At 32.7% G+C, this 20,483-nt stretch overlaps 2 protein-coding genes across 6 annotated transcripts; one reads left to right on the top strand and one right to left on the bottom strand.

Annotated features, from left to right (window-relative positions):
* Nucleotides 1–610: 610 nt before the first annotated feature.
* LOC112750003 (probable BOI-related E3 ubiquitin-protein ligase 3) lies at nucleotides 611–5,019 on the bottom strand. 5 transcript variants are annotated; one of them, XM_072218894.1, is made up of 6 exons: nucleotides 4,536–4,860; nucleotides 4,376–4,422; nucleotides 3,098–3,274; nucleotides 2,790–2,891; nucleotides 1,825–2,186; nucleotides 611–1,515 (listed from the first exon to the last, which is right to left on the bottom strand). In XM_072218894.1, the coding sequence occupies exons 5-6, from the start codon at nucleotides 2,125–2,127 to the stop codon at nucleotides 967–969; spliced, it is 852 nt and encodes a 283-aa protein (XP_072074995.1). In that variant the 5' UTR covers nucleotides 2,128–2,186; nucleotides 2,790–2,891; nucleotides 3,098–3,274; nucleotides 4,376–4,422; nucleotides 4,536–4,860; the 3' UTR covers nucleotides 611–966. The 5 variants fall into 5 exon arrangements, with proteins under 5 accessions (XP_072074995.1, XP_072074994.1, XP_025654262.1 ...); XM_072218893.1 differs by having other exon boundaries at nucleotides 611–1,518; nucleotides 4,536–4,795; XM_025798477.3 differs by lacking the exon at nucleotides 2,790–2,891 and having other exon boundaries at nucleotides 611–1,518; nucleotides 4,536–5,019.
* A 2,738-nt stretch (nucleotides 5,020–7,757) lies between these two features.
* On the top strand, nucleotides 7,758–8,364 carry LOC140179169 (bifunctional dTDP-4-dehydrorhamnose 3,5-epimerase/dTDP-4-dehydrorhamnose reductase-like). The gene is made up of 2 exons (XM_072217824.1): nucleotides 7,758–7,782; nucleotides 8,015–8,364. Exons 1-2 carry the CDS (start codon nucleotides 7,758–7,760, stop codon nucleotides 8,362–8,364), a joined length of 375 nt encoding a protein of 124 aa, XP_072073925.1.
* The last annotated feature ends 12,119 nt before the right edge of the window (nucleotides 8,365–20,483 follow it).

Below are 20,483 nucleotides of genomic sequence, written 5' to 3'. Positions count from 1 at the left end.
AGGCGCTCTTTAACTAAATTATTTTTATTATTTTATTTGTTAGTCAACAGCAGCCAATTTCATTGATTGAAAATCAAAGCTAAGCCTCCTTACAATGAGTAATTTATAATTTGACATGGCATAACAGTAATGAACATCCAAGTCTAAGACTTTGTCAAAAAGCTCTACACAATTCTAAATAGTATAAAACAAACTAAGGACGAATTTACATCACACATATAGACAAATATAACAGTTCAAGTGAGTTCATCACATATCCTGGCTTGCCTTGAAGATAATGCTTGAGTTGTTAGAGTCAGACTTGTGATTTTGACACAGATGCATCAGCTCAGCAATCCTAGCCTACGCAAATTGCAAAGACTTCCACAAGATTTTACCAACAATATGTAGTTCAGTTTCTTTTTAATTGTGTAGTTGGTGACCACCATTTATTAAATTTAAAAGCGGGATAGGTTATTATTAGGTAACATACAACATTACGAATTCGGTTGACAGTTAGAAAATACTAATCAAAGTATTGGTTGGAAATAGCTAATCCTTTAAAAAAACAAAGCTAATTCTATTTTTTCAAAAAAAAAAAAAAACTGTAATTTTCTTTGTTAAGAAAGACTTACAAATATTACTTCCTTTTTTATTTTAATTATTCAACAAGTAATGTCAGCCTCAGGACTCATTTACCTTTCCCCTATTTCACTGTTCATAATCATTGTAACAATTGATGCAGCTCATCAGCAATTAGGTGAAGCTCCATGGTGAAAAAAAGTCTACATAGAAATAGGCTTTTGGTACAAGGAGCATATGTAGTAGTGTTATTAACACAAGTGTATAGAACTATCCCTTGAAGTAGTTCATTTTTTTTTAGGTGACAAGTACTTTTTAACTTGAACATTATGATGAACTTTTTCACACAGAGAGAACAGTGATTCTTTTTTTCTTTTTAAGTACTTCCATTTTGCGAGTTATGACTTATGAGAGATATACCTCCACACTTCCAGTCTTAATCAATTGGCAAACAGGACAAACATTGATAAATCCATCACAGTCCTTACACAAGCACAGGTGCCTACAAGGCATCAACAACATGCAAACCTCCTTCGCCTTGCACGCTCGGCAACTCAGGTTCTCCATGCCTTGGTAATTCTTGTAAGTGGATTTCATATGCTGCGCGCCTGCAACGCTGAAGAGGTTATTAGGATCTATGTAGGAAGCAGTGTCGTCAATTTCGCTGTCTCCGAATCCTTCCTTTCCTTGTTCAACTCCTTGAGATATTGCCTGCTGGAGATTGTTTTTTAACACATTGACAATTGACTCGTTGTACTTGGCTCTGTAGTGCCAGTTTTGCGCTTCCATAGCCACCTGTTTTATTCTATCTGCTAGCTCCCTATTTTTTCTGTTCATGTTATCAATCTCTATATCTTTCTCCTTTAGCTTCTTAGTAACGCCTTTTTCAATCGAAGTAAGGAGAGAAGCCATGTGTTTTTGCTTCATGTCCCTCACTCCTTTTGACAATTGTTCCTTCTGTCCAGAGAGGAATATGAAAACTCAGAACAGCACAAAATAACCAAAAGGAGAAAATTCAGCCCAAATAATAGCACAATGATATATTAAAAAACATGATACTAGTGGCAATTTCATAAGAAAAGCACGAAAGCATCAAAGATGAAAGTGAATAATGTGTGTATTTCTCCCTTTTGATGTAGAGTAGGATAATCATCCATAACTTCCTGAAGGATACAAATATCATAAACATGGATCACAATAACCCTAATGACATTAACAACCAACATTATCTAGGGGAAACAAAATCCTGCGAAGATATATTACCTGAAGTTTAATATATTGGTCTAACTCTTCTTGCTGCCTATCAAGCTCGCTTCTGATATTATCACCGAGTGACAGCAAGATAGAGGGTGCAGCATTCATGCTTCCACTTGCGGAAGTGACAGATGAGTTGCGCTCGTCGTCATCATATGAAAGCCTTAATCCTGTTGACACAGGATTAGGATTCGGAATGCTTGCCGATCGATCAGCATCATCTTGGCAGACATTGTAATTTAAGGAAATCTGAAGCCTTTTCTGCTTCGAGATATCTTCCATTTCCCTGCTTCTTTTGTTTGGCTGAATCATGGGACTGATATGCTCATTTCCAAAGTAATTAACTGGATCAACACTGCATCCAGCTTGTACTGCAACAGAGTTTGCACTTTCATCACTAGTCTGACAAGGTAGAACTCTAGAATACAAGAATTATTAAAGGAAGTATAATTAATTAAGCAGCTATTTGGAATACTTTGTTTGCTACCTTAGATTAAATCATAATTCTCACACCTTCAATGACAAATTTTTAGGACAAGTCTTGTTGAAAAGAGTAGGTGCTTAGCTTTCATTTGGTGCAAAGCACATGATCTTTTTTTGAGGGATTTCTCATTTTTGGCTTTTGTACAATCTCTTATCCATGTTTTTTGCATTCTTATCCTCTCCGTACTAATAATGTTATTTTATATATAATTTCAAAATCAAAAACTCAAGGAACTGGACAACTATCAAAATTTCGAAAGAAAAAAAAAGGAAGAAGAAATAGTTCCTAATTTCAGCAACATAAAATAAGAATATCACAATAACAGCAGCAAAGACAATCACCTGTTATAAAAGCAATCTATATTCTAATATTTAAACATCAAAATATATAAGAAAGGAGACCAGGATAAGTACAAGAAACAATCTTGATCACGTTCTACAGCATCGGGAATGCATACTTGCAATGCAAGAAGAAAAATATGCATACATACACTAAACAGGACAAGTTCAAAAGCCATAACATTGCACTCCTCCATCGGTCCATCCACATTCAACAAAAAATGGTAATGTTACCATACTTGGGGCAGATAAGACTGAAAGGGACAGAACCATAGAAAGTTCAAAATAAAAATATGTAAAGTAGCTCTTGACTAAAAATCCAGGAAAATAAAGTGATGTTATGTAACTTCAAAATTAGTTAACCGGACAAATAAGTTGAACAAAACAAAGAATAGACGCAATGTATAACGTCTAACTAGCAATCATATCACTACAAAACCAAAAGGAGAAGAGAACTCACAGTTTCCAAACAACTGCAATTGATTTGCTGGATTTGTTTGATATCGAAATTGAGTCTCGTCCAGGAAAACAGGAAGCGGGTTACCATTGTTGCCCCCCAACATTATACCAGAAACTTCCCTTTCCTAACTCAACTTATGTAGCTTTAGGTTTCTTTGTTGAAGCTACCAAAAAATACCTACTCGAACAAGAAAAAATGTCAAACACAACATCAAATTGAAAGGATAAGAAAAAGTAAACAACAAATATCCAAGAACCACCAAAACAATGATATCACCACAACAATTTAAATTATATATCTTGAGAAGTGTGGGGTAGTTGATGTTCCAATGAAGCTTCAGCTCACAAAGCGATACACTAGCTTCTAAAAATTGATAAATAGGAGTTTCAAAGCAGTTACTTGAAGTTCAATAAACAAAAAAAAGTTTGGTTGGTTGCAAAAATAATAAGATGCAATTCTTCAGAAGCAATATGAATATCAAATGCTGGCCATATATATCTTCACTTTCATATAATTTATCATACAGATTCTCAGATAAATGCTGACATTCTCGCAGCTACAAGTTTAAGAGTAAAACACCAGATATTAACAACTACAAAGCGCAAAGCAGCTAACCCTTAGGGTTCCTCCAAGGTCCAACCAAAAACGAAATCCAAGAAAGAAGGGCCTAACATTCCCTTTAAAGAATCATAATAAGAAGCAAGGAAATTTATTTATTTATTTATTTTTATGCAGAAACAATATTTAGCAGGTTTTCTGATACAAATGTGCACTAATTAGATATGCCAAATTCCAATCAAGGGAAAATTTAAAAGCATAAAAGTAGTACAATAGCATGTTGAGTACCCAGAAACTAAAATGGATTGAAACTCAGCTAAACCCCATTCAATATGCTAAGAGAACATGATAAAGGTTACACACAGAAAATTAGAAATTGAAACACCCCTCAATGCTTCTCATTTTTTTTTTAATCATAAAGTCAGGTGAAGAATTGGAAATGGAAACTCTAGACTTCCAGATAAACCAGATATACATTAAAATCTGAGCACAAGAAGCTCTCTGAGGAATTGCCAACGCATGATGTTAATTAGACAACATAGGATGGGAAACATAAGATGAATGAATAACAATAACAAAATCATATCTTGTTCCTAAATATAAAAACACAATCACAATCAACGCAGATTAAAAAACAAAAAAAAAAATAAAAATAAAAATTTCCATGAAAAATCAAACTTAATGGTTGGACAAAGAACTAAGTATGAAATTCATGTTTACCTCGAGTTTCACGAACTTTGTTGAGCTCCTGGGTGGAAAAACAAAATCTGCAATGCAATCAATTGTAAAATACTCAAAATCAGACACCACAACCCGAAAAGAACAAAACTTTATAACAAGAAAATACGAATTAACAGCACAAATAGCAAGCGATTAATACCTGGAGAATGAAATGCTTTGAAATAGGGCCGAAAGAAAGAAGAAAAGGAAATTCCTCTAGAAAGAGAAAAGGATCAAGTTGATAGACATCGAGAGAGAACGATGGACCAAAAGGATCACGGAAAAGAAGAAGAGAGAGAGATCTGGAAAAGAAGGTTTAAGAGAGTGGATGTGTGATGATTGATGGATAGAAGAAATAGAATAGAGAGTAGTGGATGTTGCAGAAAATAAGCCAAAAAATATTCATATAATTTTAATTTTATATTATTATTTATTTATTAATATTAATGCATTGAAATTGAAACTGGTTACGCAAACCGAAACCAATTTCAGGTTTTTCTCTCTTTTTTCATTTTTTTTAATTGTAAAGCAATATTATTCATTTATTATTTTTTATTTGTTGAATTTTGATAAATGGATACGACAAAGTGAAGAGTGAGAGAGAGCATTATTTCCGGAATCCCGCTAAGTCTCTCCGTACTCTCTGTCATGCGTGACATAAACATTTGCCTAATCACAAAATCATGTCCCTCTTTAATTTCTTGTATTAACTATTTAAGTATTGACATATAATATTATTTACTATTCTTTTTAAAATGATGGTATTTTTCTACTTTTCTTAATACAATAAAAACCAATATACTTAAATATAACATAGGTTTAGATATAAATTTTTTAATGTACAAAAAATATAAGTGATAATTATTTTGATTAGAATGGAATAGAAGTTAGTCACGTGTTTTGCACAAATTTATTTATTATGTAATAATGGATAATTGTTTTAAAAACACACATAGAAAATTTATTAAATAAAAGATATACGTCTAGATATAAAACTAACCATATAATTAATGAATTTTTCACTAAAATAAAATAGAATAAATACATAATTACGTTATTCTTCTAATTTGAATTTGGTTTTGGTTATATCCGTGTTCTTATCAATCACCATAAATCAATGTTATTGTTATTCCGTTGAAAAAGTATAGGAACCAAATTTTGTATTGTGTTTTGCTTTATTAACCAAATTTTTTCTGTAACTTGGTTAAAATGGTTGGAAAATTATTTAATTCTTTTATTTGTTTGTGTATAATATATATTAATTATAATTATAAATTATATTATTTTAAATTAAATAATTTATACAACGATAATTTTATTTATTGTTGTAAATACTAAATTAAATAAGTTATAATTACTTTTGATTTGGAATTAAATGAAAATAAAATCAGATACTATCTTTATTTGAATTTTAAATACTATTTTTATTTGGGTTTTAGGTTTTAATGGACGCCACGCTCAAACATAAATAGTAAAGTCAGCGTTTCGATCCCAACAGCGTTTCGATAATATTAACTCTTTTTCATCAGAAAAATTACAATTTAACTCTACTAGGGATACAGAAGGTTTTGGTTGAGAAAGACTGAGATAACTCTTCTATCACTTTTATGAGCATAAATATGCTTTCATTTTTATGAGTAAATACTAAATTTGATGGCACTACACGTAAAATTAATATTCAGGTTGAATGAGTTTTTTATTTAAAATCGATCTAAACCACGCCGCAAACACTTTTAGTTGCAATATTTTATATTCACTAAGAGTATTGATCTATTCTCTAAGACTTCATGTCATTTTGGTAACAAATTCAAAAAGAACTTGTTGGATGATAATATCTAGTTTAGTCATTTTAGTATAAATATTCTAAATTTTCTAAAGTTTTTTGAATTTTCTGGAGCATGGATAAATTTTATTAGATTTTCTATTTTGTCATAGAGATTTTTTTTTTTTTTAGGATAAAGGTGTTCAATAATTAAAGGTGTATTATAATAATAAGGATAATTAGAGTGGTTTCATTCTGAATCTAAGACCTATTTATCATATTCATGGACGGGCATATATAGGGTGAGTGAAACCTTGGTTCCCTAGATTTTTTTGAAAAAATTAATAATAATAAGTTATTAAGTATATAAAATTATTATTTAATTTTATTTTTTGTTTAAAAAATATATTAATATTTAGTGTAATATAAATAAAAGTCTAGTCCAAATATTAATAATTTTTAATATCTAAAAAGTAAGTGAAATAGTATAATGATTTTATCCAAATAAATTTAGTGATCAAGAAAAATTTCACATTAGAATGCAAGCTCAATATTATAATTCCTAATCTTGTTGAATTAAGTAATTTGTGCACAATTTCTGAGTTATGTCAAGGGTTCTTCTTATTTCAACTATTACAATTGAGAGATCTTTTTCAACTATGAATATTGTGCATAATAGAATCGAAAATAAAATAGAAGATGAATTTCTTGCTAATTGTCTTTTGATTTACATTGAGAAGAAAATTGTTGAAAAATTTGATAAAAATTCTATTAATGATAAATTTTATGATATGAAGAATCGACGTATACTATTTCATTAATAAAAAGTACAAACATATTTTTTGTATTTATTAGTATATTTCTACTGCAATGTATCTTATATTATATAATTTAGAGTAAAGTATTGTTTTTGTCCCCAACGTTTGGGGTAAATCCTATTTGCGTCTTTAACGTTTAAATTGTCCTATTTGTATCCCTAACGTTTGTAAAAGTGATTCAATATTATCCTGCCATCAATTACACATCATGAGTGCTTTAGTTTGAGTTTAAAAAATCTCTTCTTGAAATTAGAATACAAATGTCTCTAATAGAATCAATGATCTACTCCGAAAAATAGCTCATCAAATGTTGAAACTAATTCCTACAACATTTACATAATTCACTTTTCTAGGGACATAATTGAATCTAAACACAAATAGTGGTTATAATATTAAAATAGAACACATCCAAGTGAGACCTAATTGAGAATGAATACATCTAAGTGAGAATAATTAAAAAATATAATCTGATTTGTTAGTCTAATTGATAGTAAGATAACATTGAATCACTTTTACAAACGTTAAGGATACAAATAGGACGATTTAAACGTTAGGGACACAAATAGAACTTACCCCAAATGTTGGGGACAAAAACGATACTTTATTCTATAATTTATTTGCATAAATTTTATTTTAATATTATATATGTTATTAGCCCCATAATAATATTTATGAATCTGTCCCTAGTCATATTGTAAGGCATTTATTATATTGACCAATTACAAATTTATTAATTATAATACATATTTAATAAATAAAAATGTAAATTAATAAATACTTTAGTATAATTTGTTTTGTATACATGAACTTTGCAAACGCTGACAAAAGTACCTATCAAACAAAGAAACTAACATTGTATGTAACAAAAGTAGTCAAACCCTTATTTTTTTGTTGACTTTTTAATAAAATTTTCAAATTACCCTTTATCTTCAACCTCAACTCCACCCCTATCTCTTCTTTTTCAAATCTCAAACTTTTCCAATCCTCAATAGCTCCCCTGATTACACTGCCTCCTCTCCTCTCAGTCTTTTATCAACACCGACACAATATGCTTACCAGCTAACGGCTGCGCCGATGACGAGCAACTCAAGTTCTTGATCTACGAGTGCACCGAATGGATTGGCAGCCTCTTCAGCAAGCTCTTTGAAGTCCAAAGCATCCTCTTCGTGTACAGCTCTGGCCGCCACGAGAAACGCTCAGACATTGCCAATGTGAACCCCAGCCACGTCTTTAATGCAGCTGGCATGACCAGTAGGCCTAACGTGGACTGGTGCGAGTCTCACAAGGTGGAGACCATTCGCATGAACGTGGTTGGCACCCTCACCCTGGTCGACGTGTGCTGCGAGAAGGGCCTCATTCTGATCAACTACGCTACTGGGTGCATCTTCGAGCATGACTCCACACTTTAGGATCCGGTGTCAGCTTCAAGGAGGAGGACACTCCTAACTTCATCGGATCCTTCTACTCAAAGACCAAAGCCGTGGTATACATTTAGATCCCTCTAATCCAAAGTTGCATCACATGTTGAAATGTGTTGGACTGTTTGTTGTGGTTTATGTTGAAATTAATATATAACAAAATAATATTGTGAGTTTCTTTTATGGTGTGTGTGGTAGGTAGAAGATCTGCTGTTGAACTACGAAAATGTGTGCACGTTGAGAGTGAGAAAGTTCTTGACACAGGTAACAAAAGAGTCGGTGTTGGCGAAGGACTGAGAGGAAGGGGAGGCGGTGGTAATCAGGGGAGCCACTGGTGGTAGTGAAGGTTGTGAAAGTTTGAAATTTGGAAAAGAAAAGGGGGTGGAACTGAAGTTGAAGATAAAAGGTAATTTGAGAATTTTAATAAAAATTCAACAAAAAAATTAATGTTTGGGTATTTTTTCACACGGAACCTATCTTTTATGGATATAACATTAGTTTCTTTGTTTGATGCGTATTTTTGTTAGCATTTACAAAATTCATAGGTATAAATGATTGTTTTCCACCATTATATTTAGACAAATCCAATAATCCATCTCTCCTAACTTTGGTTCCTATAAGCTACCAATAATTTATGAGAAACTTTTAAGTGTACCGGTATATTAGTGTTTTGGTAATTTTTAACCGTTGATTTTAATTATATATATAAAATTAAGATCAACAATTAAAATTTACTGAAACACTAGTATACCAGTATACTTAAAAGCTTTTCTAATTTGTGATATGTCACATCCAATGCTAATTGCTAGCGGCAACTTCAATATTTGAGCTTTTATTTTTAATATTAGAGAAGATTGTGTGTAATACCCAGAAATGGGCCTCTGAGTGTGTTATGCACAGATATGAGATTTATAATTGGCGTCTTTAGAAATTGACAATGTCGATTTCAAACAAATCGTTAGTAACGTTCTCTATTAGGAGAGAGAGTGTGGAAAGATAAGTAGGAAGCGTTGAATCAGTTGGGAACGGCTAGAAAAATGAGGGTACCGATTTCATAGGGTGTGAGCATGTGGTGAGAGAGAAAGACAGAAAGAAGGAGATGCTCCACGAGAAGAGACAGAGGCAGTGGATAACAACCGCAAGATGGGTAATCAACGGCTGGGACGCATGAAGAAAATCGATAGTACCGATTTGTTGAGTCCACATGGTTCACATACATGCGAGGAGTCCTTGTGTGGTCTGTGACTCCTCTCTCTCCACACTCCGTCACTCATCATTCAAAAGATCAAAACACAACTACTTGTTAATTCTCTGGCTCTCTTGCTTCGGTTCTTTTTTTTCAAAAGCCATTATTTTTTTTTCTATTTGAAGGTTGCATGTTCTTTGGAGCTCCAGATTTATTTTTTTTTAAGATGGAGAAGAAGAAAATTTCAATGAATAAACACATTGTGAAATATCTTGATCATCCTTTATATGTAAGTAATTTTTTTGGGCCTATAAAATTATTTATAATGTTAACATTAATTATAAGTTGCTTAAATCAACTTATATGAGTGTTATTATAGAGTAAAAATTAGTTATAATAATATATTTGAGTGTATTAAGTTAATATAAACATGGTAGTTAGTCTATATAAACATGTGAGTACCCTATTTTTAAGAGTTTAGTGGCTATTTTATTTTTTTAATTATTATTATTATTATTATTATTGAGATAGTTATATATTTATTGATAGTGTTATTAACTTTTAATAGTTATTGTGATTATTAATGTTATAATTCATTTTTTATAATCTTTAAAACATTAATAATGTTGGTATTGTTGTCATTATTACACATGTTATTGCTGGATGTTGTTATCATTCTTTTATAATTTTAATAATATATTATTATTAGAAAATTGTTTTTATTGATCAAAATTTGGTATAATTATTGTTATTATTAGTTAATTGTTAAAATTTTATTATTTTATTGTTGTTAATAATAAAAAATATTATTAAAGGGTATCGTAGAAAAAAATATTTTAATAATTTTATCATCATCAGCAGCAACAACCGGTGTTTATTATTTTATAAAATCGATAAAATATTATGGGAATTAATATTTTATTATGTTACTATTATTACGTGCGTGTTTATGTTTATAGTATTGTTATTATTTTATCCTTGCTATTGTTGCATTGTGACAAGTTGTTACCAATATTCGTATGTATTTAAATTGTTAATTAAAAATAAAGATATTCCATCTTCGAGTGCATTTCTATACTTTTCTTTTTTTACCAAAGATAAAGAGACTTGAACCCACGACCTCTTAGGTGAGTATGGAGAGACTATGCCATTTGAGTTATAACTCATTGGCTATACTTATTATCATTGTTATTATTATTGTTGTTGTTATTATTATTATTATTTTAACAGTTATCACTATATATTGATTATCATTGTTAGGGTTTTAGAGTAATTGGACTGAGACACTTATATGCTCCAAAACCATATGATCGGATAATAGAACTCTATCTAAGAGTTGCTAGCTTTTACAACATGTCTCAGATTCGAAAAATTCCAGAACAAATGGCTCTGTTATTGACCTTGGTAAAACGGTGGAATTCAATAACTCATACGTTCCATCTCCTTATAGATGAATGTACTATCACTTTAGAAGATGTAGCTTTGATCCTCAGACTTCAAGGAATTGGGTTATCAGTTAGAGGGCCAACCAACAGTAATCACAGAGCCATGGTACAAGAATGTCTGATGAACTTTGGAGTTGCACCAACAGCGAGTGAATGTAGAGGTAGCTTTATCAAGCTAACGTGGTTGCGTAATGTTAAACATGGAATAACATTAACTACTCATGAGACTATGGAGCATTATACCAGGTGCCACATTATGTCGTTGTTTGGTACGACGTTATTTGCTGACAAATTCGGTGCGGGGGTGCATTGGAAATTTCTACCCTTGCTCCGTGATATTCCCAGAATTAGGACATGTAACACCCTAATATTCAAATCCTTATGCTTGAGTCATAAGTCAATGATATTACGGTGGTACGACTCTTAGGTTGATTATAATACATAATTATAAGTAAAAGTGAAAGGAAGTATTAAACGAGAAGTCTGAAAAGGAGTAAAATAAAAATTGCAAAATTGTATTGCTCACGTATCGACAACTAAAAGATAAAGCGTGAAGTCGAAAGCGATATACAGATAAAGGTATAAAGGAGAATAAGAGGAGGACAGTATATAGATATATAATATAAGTAAATAGCCACTAGTCGCGACCTGCGAAGTTTAGGCCGGCTAAGGTACAGTATGAAAGTAGTTGACAACAGTATCTCCTAATCTCTCCCAAAAAAAACATAAGAGCCTCTATAAGCAAGTTCAAAAGAGTTCAATACATAGTATAAGCTTTTCAAAATAAAGGTGGAGAGATTCTAAGCAAAATATAAAGTAGAGAATATAAAGATCTTTGCCATCTAAACTACAGCTCACTTCTGAGCACCTGGACCTGTATCTGAAAAACAAGAGATATATACGGAATGAGAACCCCCGACCCATGGGTTCCCAGTACGGTAAAAGTGCCAAATAAATACAATGCACTATAATATAAACTCACTAGGCATCTTAAACTTCTTAACTCTTCATATCCATCCTAAATTCTCACTAATCCATAACTTGGTAACTTTCATAGAGGAATTCTATTCTAACCCACATTCTCTTCATACTTTCACTACCTTTCAACAGAATAAACCAAGAACCAAATCCTCAACTATTTCTCTTCCTCCACAATCCTCCAAAATATCAGTAGAGCCACACAGACAAATGAAACATGAATTCAAGCAGACAATGGCAAACACAGGTAGGTTACAAGTAATGCAGATAGAAAATATAACAAATAGCATATTGTAATCATTTAAGCAAACCCAATTAATGCAAAAGCAAGCAATTCAAATATTATGTATATGATGCATGCCTGTCATATGGCTGATGATATCATCTGTCGATTATATAGCCAATCCGACACGTCCTGGTAGCTAACCATGAACAGAAACACCCATGCGGAGCAAGTGGGCTTGAGCTACAACCTCTTTACTACTACCCGCTTAACCCAGAACCAGTGGAACAACCACTACTACGGCTACTACCTAGGCGGGTGTTTAAAAGCTCAACCTGGAGCGAATGAAATCACCACTACTGCCACTACTACCCAGGCGTCACAATCTCTGACCTGGAGCAAGTGGGACGAACTACAACCCTTGCTACTGCCCAGGATCTCAAAGCATACATTCATTCAGTTTAAAATCAATCATCATTGTTATCAAATCTCAAATATTAACCTGGAGCAAGCAGAACGAACCACAACCCTTGCTACTACCTAGGTATCACAAATACATATTCATTCATAATCACTCTTCATTATTACCAATTCTCAAACAATGACCCGAAGCAAGCGGGACGAACCACAACCCTTGCTACTACCCAGGTATCACAGACATACATTCATTCAAAACTCCATAATTAAACTCATTTATCATAATTCTCCTTCCCCATCTCATACCTAGAGCAAGTGGACAACACTACTGCCTACTACCCGGGTCACACGTCACATTCATTTTCAAACCATCATTTCTGCACTTCCTCAATCACAATTCATTACTCCAAGTCTTTCTTCATCAACAAGTTATCACATTTTCTAGCTTCTTTTCATTACTAGGCATACTATAAAAATTTAGGACTTAAAGAATGAAAATGGAGGTTTAGAAGTCTGAAATTCGGCTTTAAAAACTCAAAAATACATTTTTGCTGAAAACGGGGTCACGCGTGCGCGTCGCCCACGTGCACGCATGGGAAGCGGAGAAAAGTAGGTAACGCGTGCGTGTCAGCCACGCGTACGCGTGGATGCGTTTTGTGCTCCTCGCACAAAACTGGCACGCTACCATCACAACTCTCTGGAATTTATACCACGCACCTGCATCAATACAGTGACGCGTATGCATCGGCTAGGCGCACACGTGAGAGAGTAAAAATTGTGAGTGACGCGTGCGCGTCAGCCATGCATGCGCGTCGGAGTACGTTTTACTAAAAATTTTACTAAGTTTAAAAAGCTGCAGGATTACATTTTCAAACCCCAAACTTCCGACGGGCATACTTTTTCGTTTCAAATCATTTTCCACCCGTTTTTCGAGCGGCATAAATATCTCGGATCCAATTTTATTTCTAAAATAAGTTTGATACAAATCGAGGATCCGGAGACCAATTTCTACTCCGTCAAAGTAGACCAAAATCACAACTTTCATAAAAACCAACAAAATCTAAATTTTCAATACAAACCAATTTCAAACCTTTTCAAAACCAACTAAAACTTACCAAAATCAACCTCAAGCCTCCTCAACTCATATTTTCAACATTCTCATTAAATTCACAATCCACCAATCCACCATCTTGACCAATCTCAATCAAATAACTCAATTTCAAACAAAATACCATATCATATATTTCATTCCACATCTCAAGTTCCAACAATACGAATTCTATTAACCCCCAACACATATAAATCTATATCATCATATACAACTCACATGCATTATCAACAAAGACATCAATTCCTCCCTCAAAACCAATAACCACATAATCCATACAATCCATTGTAACCAAATAACAACAATCACAATTCCATTCAATTTCAAACATCAATCACATAATACATTCATCAACTTACCGTTCTTACCTCTTCTGGCCTTTGGCCCAAAACACATGGCCTCCGGCCCAATATTCATCAATTTATATATATATATATATATATATATATATATATATATATATATATATATATATATATATATATATATATATATATGATCACATAATTCACTACTTAACACCAATTCCAACAACACATCAACCTACACCAATGCACAATTTACATTTCAATCGTTAATTACCATAACATGTCTTCTACACATATCCAATCCAATCCAACTACACAATCCAAACCTAATCATAGGGCATCTAACCTAGGAATTCACATTACATGCACCACACGATACTTAAATGAAACTTAAACCGAACCTCTTGGAGCCACATCAATTGAGTCTCTTCTTTGGAAGTCTGCACCAACCTTAGCTCCAAGCCTCACCAAATCTCCACAAGCAAAATCAACCTCCCAATTGTGCACCAAAATCAACCAATACTCTAACATAACCAATTTCACACTTATAATCAACCTAGGGTTCATGAAAATGATAAATCACAAGGGTTGAAGGATTTCTTACCTTAACCCACTGATTTTTGTGCTAAATATCACCAATGGCTCATACTAGAGGAACCCTAATTAACTAAAATTACAAGATTTCTTCAAAACCCAAACTAAATTCGAATTTAAATAGAAAAACAAAAAATAGGAAGAAGACAGTGGAATACTCACCACAAAACTTAGATAGAATTGTAGAGAATGAGAAGTGTGACGCGTGGCCACAAACGGCTCGTCAATCAGAGTTCTGGAGAGAAAGTTATGGTGATTTGAAGTTTGGGAAGCTAGGTTTTCTTTCTCTCTTCTCTCTATCCGCCCCCTCTCTCATTCTCTAGGGTAAATGAGCTAAAATGCTCATAACTAGTGTTTATATATGTTGGATCTTGGGCCCACTTGGGCCCGGTTTACTTGGTTTAGCTCGTTGGCTCAATTTTGGGCCAAAACCTTTAAGATTAGAGTTTTAAATTGTATTTTAAATATTTTTATCTTTCTAAATTATAAATTCTTATTTCTTGAAATTATTCACTTCTAATTAATTTTCTCAGCCACAGTACCGGACAGATCGCAGTCGGTCAAATTTTTAGTGTGCATTTTTATTCAGAAAACTATATTTTCTGACTCAGAAAAATTCACTGAATCCAAATATCATATTTAAATTATCAAATTCCGGTTGCTAAATTTTCTAACCATATTCGCTCTAATTTAATTTATTATTTAATTGATTATGGTTTGACCAAGTTTTATAGGACATATAGTTGGGGATCTGCATGTCTTGCTCATTTGTACAGGTCTCCGTCATGTTCGAGCTTTTTATTTTTAATATTAGAGAAGATTGTGTGTAATACCCAGAAATAGGCCTCTGAGTGAGTTATGTACAGATATGGGATTCATAATTGGTGTCTTCAGAAATTGACAACGTCAATTTCAAATAAATCGTTAGTAACGTTCTTTATTAGGAGAGAAAGTGTGGAAAGATAAGCAGGAAGCGTTGAATGAGTTGGGAATGGCTAGGATCGGTAAAAAAAATGAGGGTACCGATTTCATGGGGTGTGAGCACGTGGTGAGAGAGAAAGACAAAAAGAAGGAGATGCTCCACGGGAAGAGAGAGAGAGAGTGTGTGTGGATAACAACCGCAAGATGGGTGATCAATGGCTGGAACACATGAAGAAAATCGCTAGTACCGATTTGTTGTTGTGTCCATGTGGCTCACATGCTAGGAGTCTTTGTGTGGTCCGTGACTCCTCTCTCCTCACATTCCGTCACTCATCATTTAGAATATCAAAACACAACTACTTATTAACTCTTTAGCTCTCTGCTTCGGCTCTTTTCTTTCAAAAGCCATTATTTTTTTCTATTTGAAGGTTGCATGTTCTTTGGAGCTTCAGATTTAGTTTTTTCAAGATAGAGAAAAAGAAAATTTCAATGGATAAACACATTATGAAATATCTTGATCATTCTTTATGTGTAAGTAATTTTTTTTAGGCCTATAAAATTATTTATAATGTTAACATTAATTATAAGTTGCTTAAATCAACTTATATGAGTGATATTATAGAGTAAAAGTTAGTTATAATAAGAGATTTGAGTGTATTAAATTAATATGAATATGGTAGTTAGTCTAAATAAACATGTGAGTATCCTGTTTTAAAGAGTTTAACGGCTATTTTATTATTATTATTATTATTATTATTATTGAGATAGTTATATGTTTATTGATAGCGTTATTAATTTTTAATAGTTATTGTGATTATTGATGTTATAATTCATTTTTTATAATCATAAAAACATTAATAATGTTGGTATTGTTGTCATTATTACACGTTATTGGTGAGTATTGTTATCATTCTTTTATAATTTTAATAATATATTATTATTAGAAAATTATTTTTATAATTGTTATTGATCAAAATTTGGCATAATTACTGTTATTATTAGTTAATTGTTGTTAAAATTTTATTATTTTATTGTTGTTAATAATAAAAAATATTATTAAAGAGTATCGTAGAAAAAAATATTTTAATAATTTTATCATTATCATCATCAGCAGCAACCGGTGTTTATTATTTTATAAAATCGATAAAATGTTATGGGAATTAATATTTTATTATGTTACTATTATTATGTGTGTGCTTATGTTTACAGTATTATTATTATTTTATCCTTGCTATTGTTGCATTGTGACAGGTTGTTACCAATATTCGTATGTATTTAAATTATTAATTAAAAATAAAGATATTCCATCTTCGAATGCATTTCTATACTTTTCTTTTTTTACCAAAGATAAAGAGACTCGAACCTACGACCTTTTAGGTGAGTATGGAGAGAAAATGCCATTTGAGTTATAATTTATTGGCTATACTTATTATTATTATTATTATTATTATTATTATTATTATTTTAACAGTTATCACTATATATTGATTATCTTTGTCAGGGTTTTAGAGTAATTGGACTGAGACACTTATATGCTCCAAAACCATATGATCGAATAATAGAACTCTATCTAAGAGTTGCTAGCTTTTACAACATGTCTCAAATTCGAAAAATTTCAGGACAAACGTCTCTGATCAATGCCTTGGTAGAACGGTGAAATTCAATTACTCATACGTTCCATCTCCTTATAGATGAATGTACTATCACTTTAAAAGATGTATTTTTGATCATCGGGCTTCAAGAAACTAGGCTATCAGTTACAGGGCCAACCAATAGTAATCATGGAGTCATGGTGCAAGAATGTCTGATGAACTTTGGAGTTGCACCAACAGCAAGTGAATGTAGAGGTAGTTTTATCAAGCTAACGTAGTTGCATAACGTTAAACATGGAATAATGTTGACTACTCATGAGGCTATAGAGCGTTATACCAAGTGTCACATTATGTCGTTGTTTGGTACGACGTTATTTGCTGACAAATCTGGTGCGGGGGTGTATTGGAAATTTCTACCCTTGCTGCATGATATTTCCAAAATCAGGACATATAGTTGGAGATTTGCATGTCTTGTCCATTTGTACAGGTCTCTGTGTAGGGCTACAAAGATTTGGATAAATTGTTAGCACTGTTGCACGTCTGGGCTTGGGAGCGGATGCCTTTCCTTGCACCAATTCGCCATCCTCCGACTTTCCCATTAGCTTGTCGGTATGAGCTCTAAGGATATTCATTATTAATGTTATATTAATTGTCTATGTAAATGCATTTATTAATGTAACTTTATTCAATCACAGGTGGAATGAGTGGGATGCTCCTTCGATGGAGTTTACATGGTGGACACCTGCACATTTCAGGCAGATGCTTGATAACATTACAAATGCTAATGTATGTAAATCAATGCTTATGTTTAATTCCTCGTCTTATTTTATACCATATGTGATTTTTATTCTTAAGACGTTTACCTAATCCAATCTTTTCCTATTGACACAGTTTCTGTGGGACTCATATAGTCTGCGACACCTTGGATCGGATTTCATGCTGCATGACATGCATGGGAAGCACGTATGTGGCTTGCATCGTCTCCGCTCATTTCCTTTGAATGCATTGAGTGGTGCCCAACCGATAGGGTTAAGAGACAATTCGGGAGACGACAAGACCCACCGGAGAGTCCGAAGGTTCTTGGAGATGCACACAACATGTTGTTGACGGGTCCAAAAACGCTCTTTTATATTTTTCATACAAGTGTGTGCTATCTACCTATATAATCGGCTTGCAGTGTCTGAATGCTCTAATACATGGGTATAAACTCTAGAAAACTCAATTTAGAACCCTGGCATCCTGAGCCAATTCATCCCCGCGGTAGTAAGGTAACGTTTCATATTCGACGGCTGCTGATGACTCTTTCTTCACCATTGCCTCAAACCATGTGGAAAACGCTTCATAAGAGGCTTCCCACCCTCCAAAAATTTTTTCAACTGCCTGTGCTTATCCAACCATGCTTTGCGATAGCTAATCGTATAGTTAAACTTCGATTGGACATCTGCAATCATTGATCGCACCTTTATAGATGGATCGGCCTCTACCAATGGCTTAATCGCTTCTACAATAGTGTTTGGGTTGAACTTCGAATGATCCTGAGAAATGATAGCTCTAGTACATGTATAGCTGCCATTGTATCGTCTAATCTCCCAACAATACTTTCTTCGCATCATGCTAACCCTGATAAGCCAATCACAACTTTGCCTATATTGCACACATTTTGCGTAAAATGTCATCGGCTCAGACTCAAAAACCCGATAATTAACACCTCTGTGAATGGTATAATCTTTAAATGCCTTTATCACGACCTTTCTAGAATTAAATTTCATCCCTATGACAAATTCACCATCTACGACCACAGGTGGATCTACAGTAACACCGCAACACCATATTTACACAGTGCATAATATTAATATACAAACATAATATTTAAATTACTAATCCAAATACGGTATGATGCAACTACAAACCTGCATTGACATACTCTAAAAATTCTGGAGCATTCATGGCATCGAAATCCAAAGTGCGCATGAAAGACGGTTCTTCAAATAGATGCTCACTTGCTAGTGCATTTGCAACGTCTGACTCAACGGTGCATTCCTCTTATTCCTCGTTTGCATTTGGATCTATGAAATCGTAATTCCCTTCATATTCCTCTTCGCTATCACCGTTATAACTTTTCCAATCGAAATCTTGATCAAGTTCTTTGACCGTATTCGGTAATTGTTCGAACTCTACATACAGCTCAATAATAAACACTTGTAATTGGGCTTGATAGTAGATTGAGAACATCTCTTGCAGACTTGTGTCATCATTGATGCACATCACCTGAAATTGAACGAACCTACCGAATACTAATATAGGTCATCTGTATAAAATATTTGTCACCCTCTTTAGCATATGAGGATCTATGTTTTGACAAATATAACTCTTAAATTCTTTGAACGGCACTATAAAAGAAAGAATAGATATACAAGGATTATTACACATAAATATCACACCTTCAGCTGTTTTAGATAAAATTTGACCATTATAATAAATTTTAAAACTAATATTATTATTTATTTTTGTTATTACAAAAATTAAATTTCTATTATAATAAATAAAACGAATTAACTAAATATTATAGTCTTAAAATGAAATAATTATATAACTAAAATGAATAAAAAAATTTATCCAAAAATATGAATAAAAAAATAACTTATACACACAAGAAAGAAGAGAATTAAGAAGAATAAGAAGTAGAAGAAGAGCATTAGAAAAAGAAGAAGATATTGACAATTGTAAGACATTACATTCACACATTTTATATATAGAAAAGTTAATAAACAAATTGTTACTCGGGTTTATGAATTAAATAGTTTTAAAATTTTTAAATAAGAAAATCAGCACTAATAATTTTATGATAGTATAAATTCTGGAAGCATTTTTGTCCTATTTAAAATCATTAGTCTCATTTTTTATATTTTTTGTTCTATTTATGAATCGTTAGTCTCATTTTCATAACATTTTGTCCATATCTAAAATCGTTAATAACAGTTTTTTTATTGTACTCTCAATCTTTTATATCAATATATTATACCAAATTAATATAATATCCTCGTATTATACTTATCCTTTGATAATATCCGAAAAAATTAGCCTCAATATTCTCATCTTATTTTTATTTCATAAAGACTAAACGGATAGATGGAAGGGTACCAGCATAATGCAACCCACTACCTTCTAGCCTTGTCTCACATTGTTCAATTAAATCAAAACCAAAGTTTGGCAGCTGAATGAGATTCTCTTTTCAATATTGGTTGGTGCCCCCCTTGAGGGGATGCTTAACACTAGGAGATGGCTCAATATTAGTTGGTACCCCTTTTGAGGGGATGCTAAACCTTTTCTTTTTTTTT

The sequence above is a fragment of the Arachis hypogaea genome, chromosome 15 (genome assembly GCF_003086295.3).
Source record: "Arachis hypogaea cultivar Tifrunner chromosome 15, arahy.Tifrunner.gnm2.J5K5, whole genome shotgun sequence".
Taxonomy (NCBI): Eukaryota; Viridiplantae; Streptophyta; class Magnoliopsida; order Fabales; family Fabaceae; genus Arachis; species Arachis hypogaea.
This window is presented reverse-complemented; position numbering and strand designations above follow the sequence as displayed.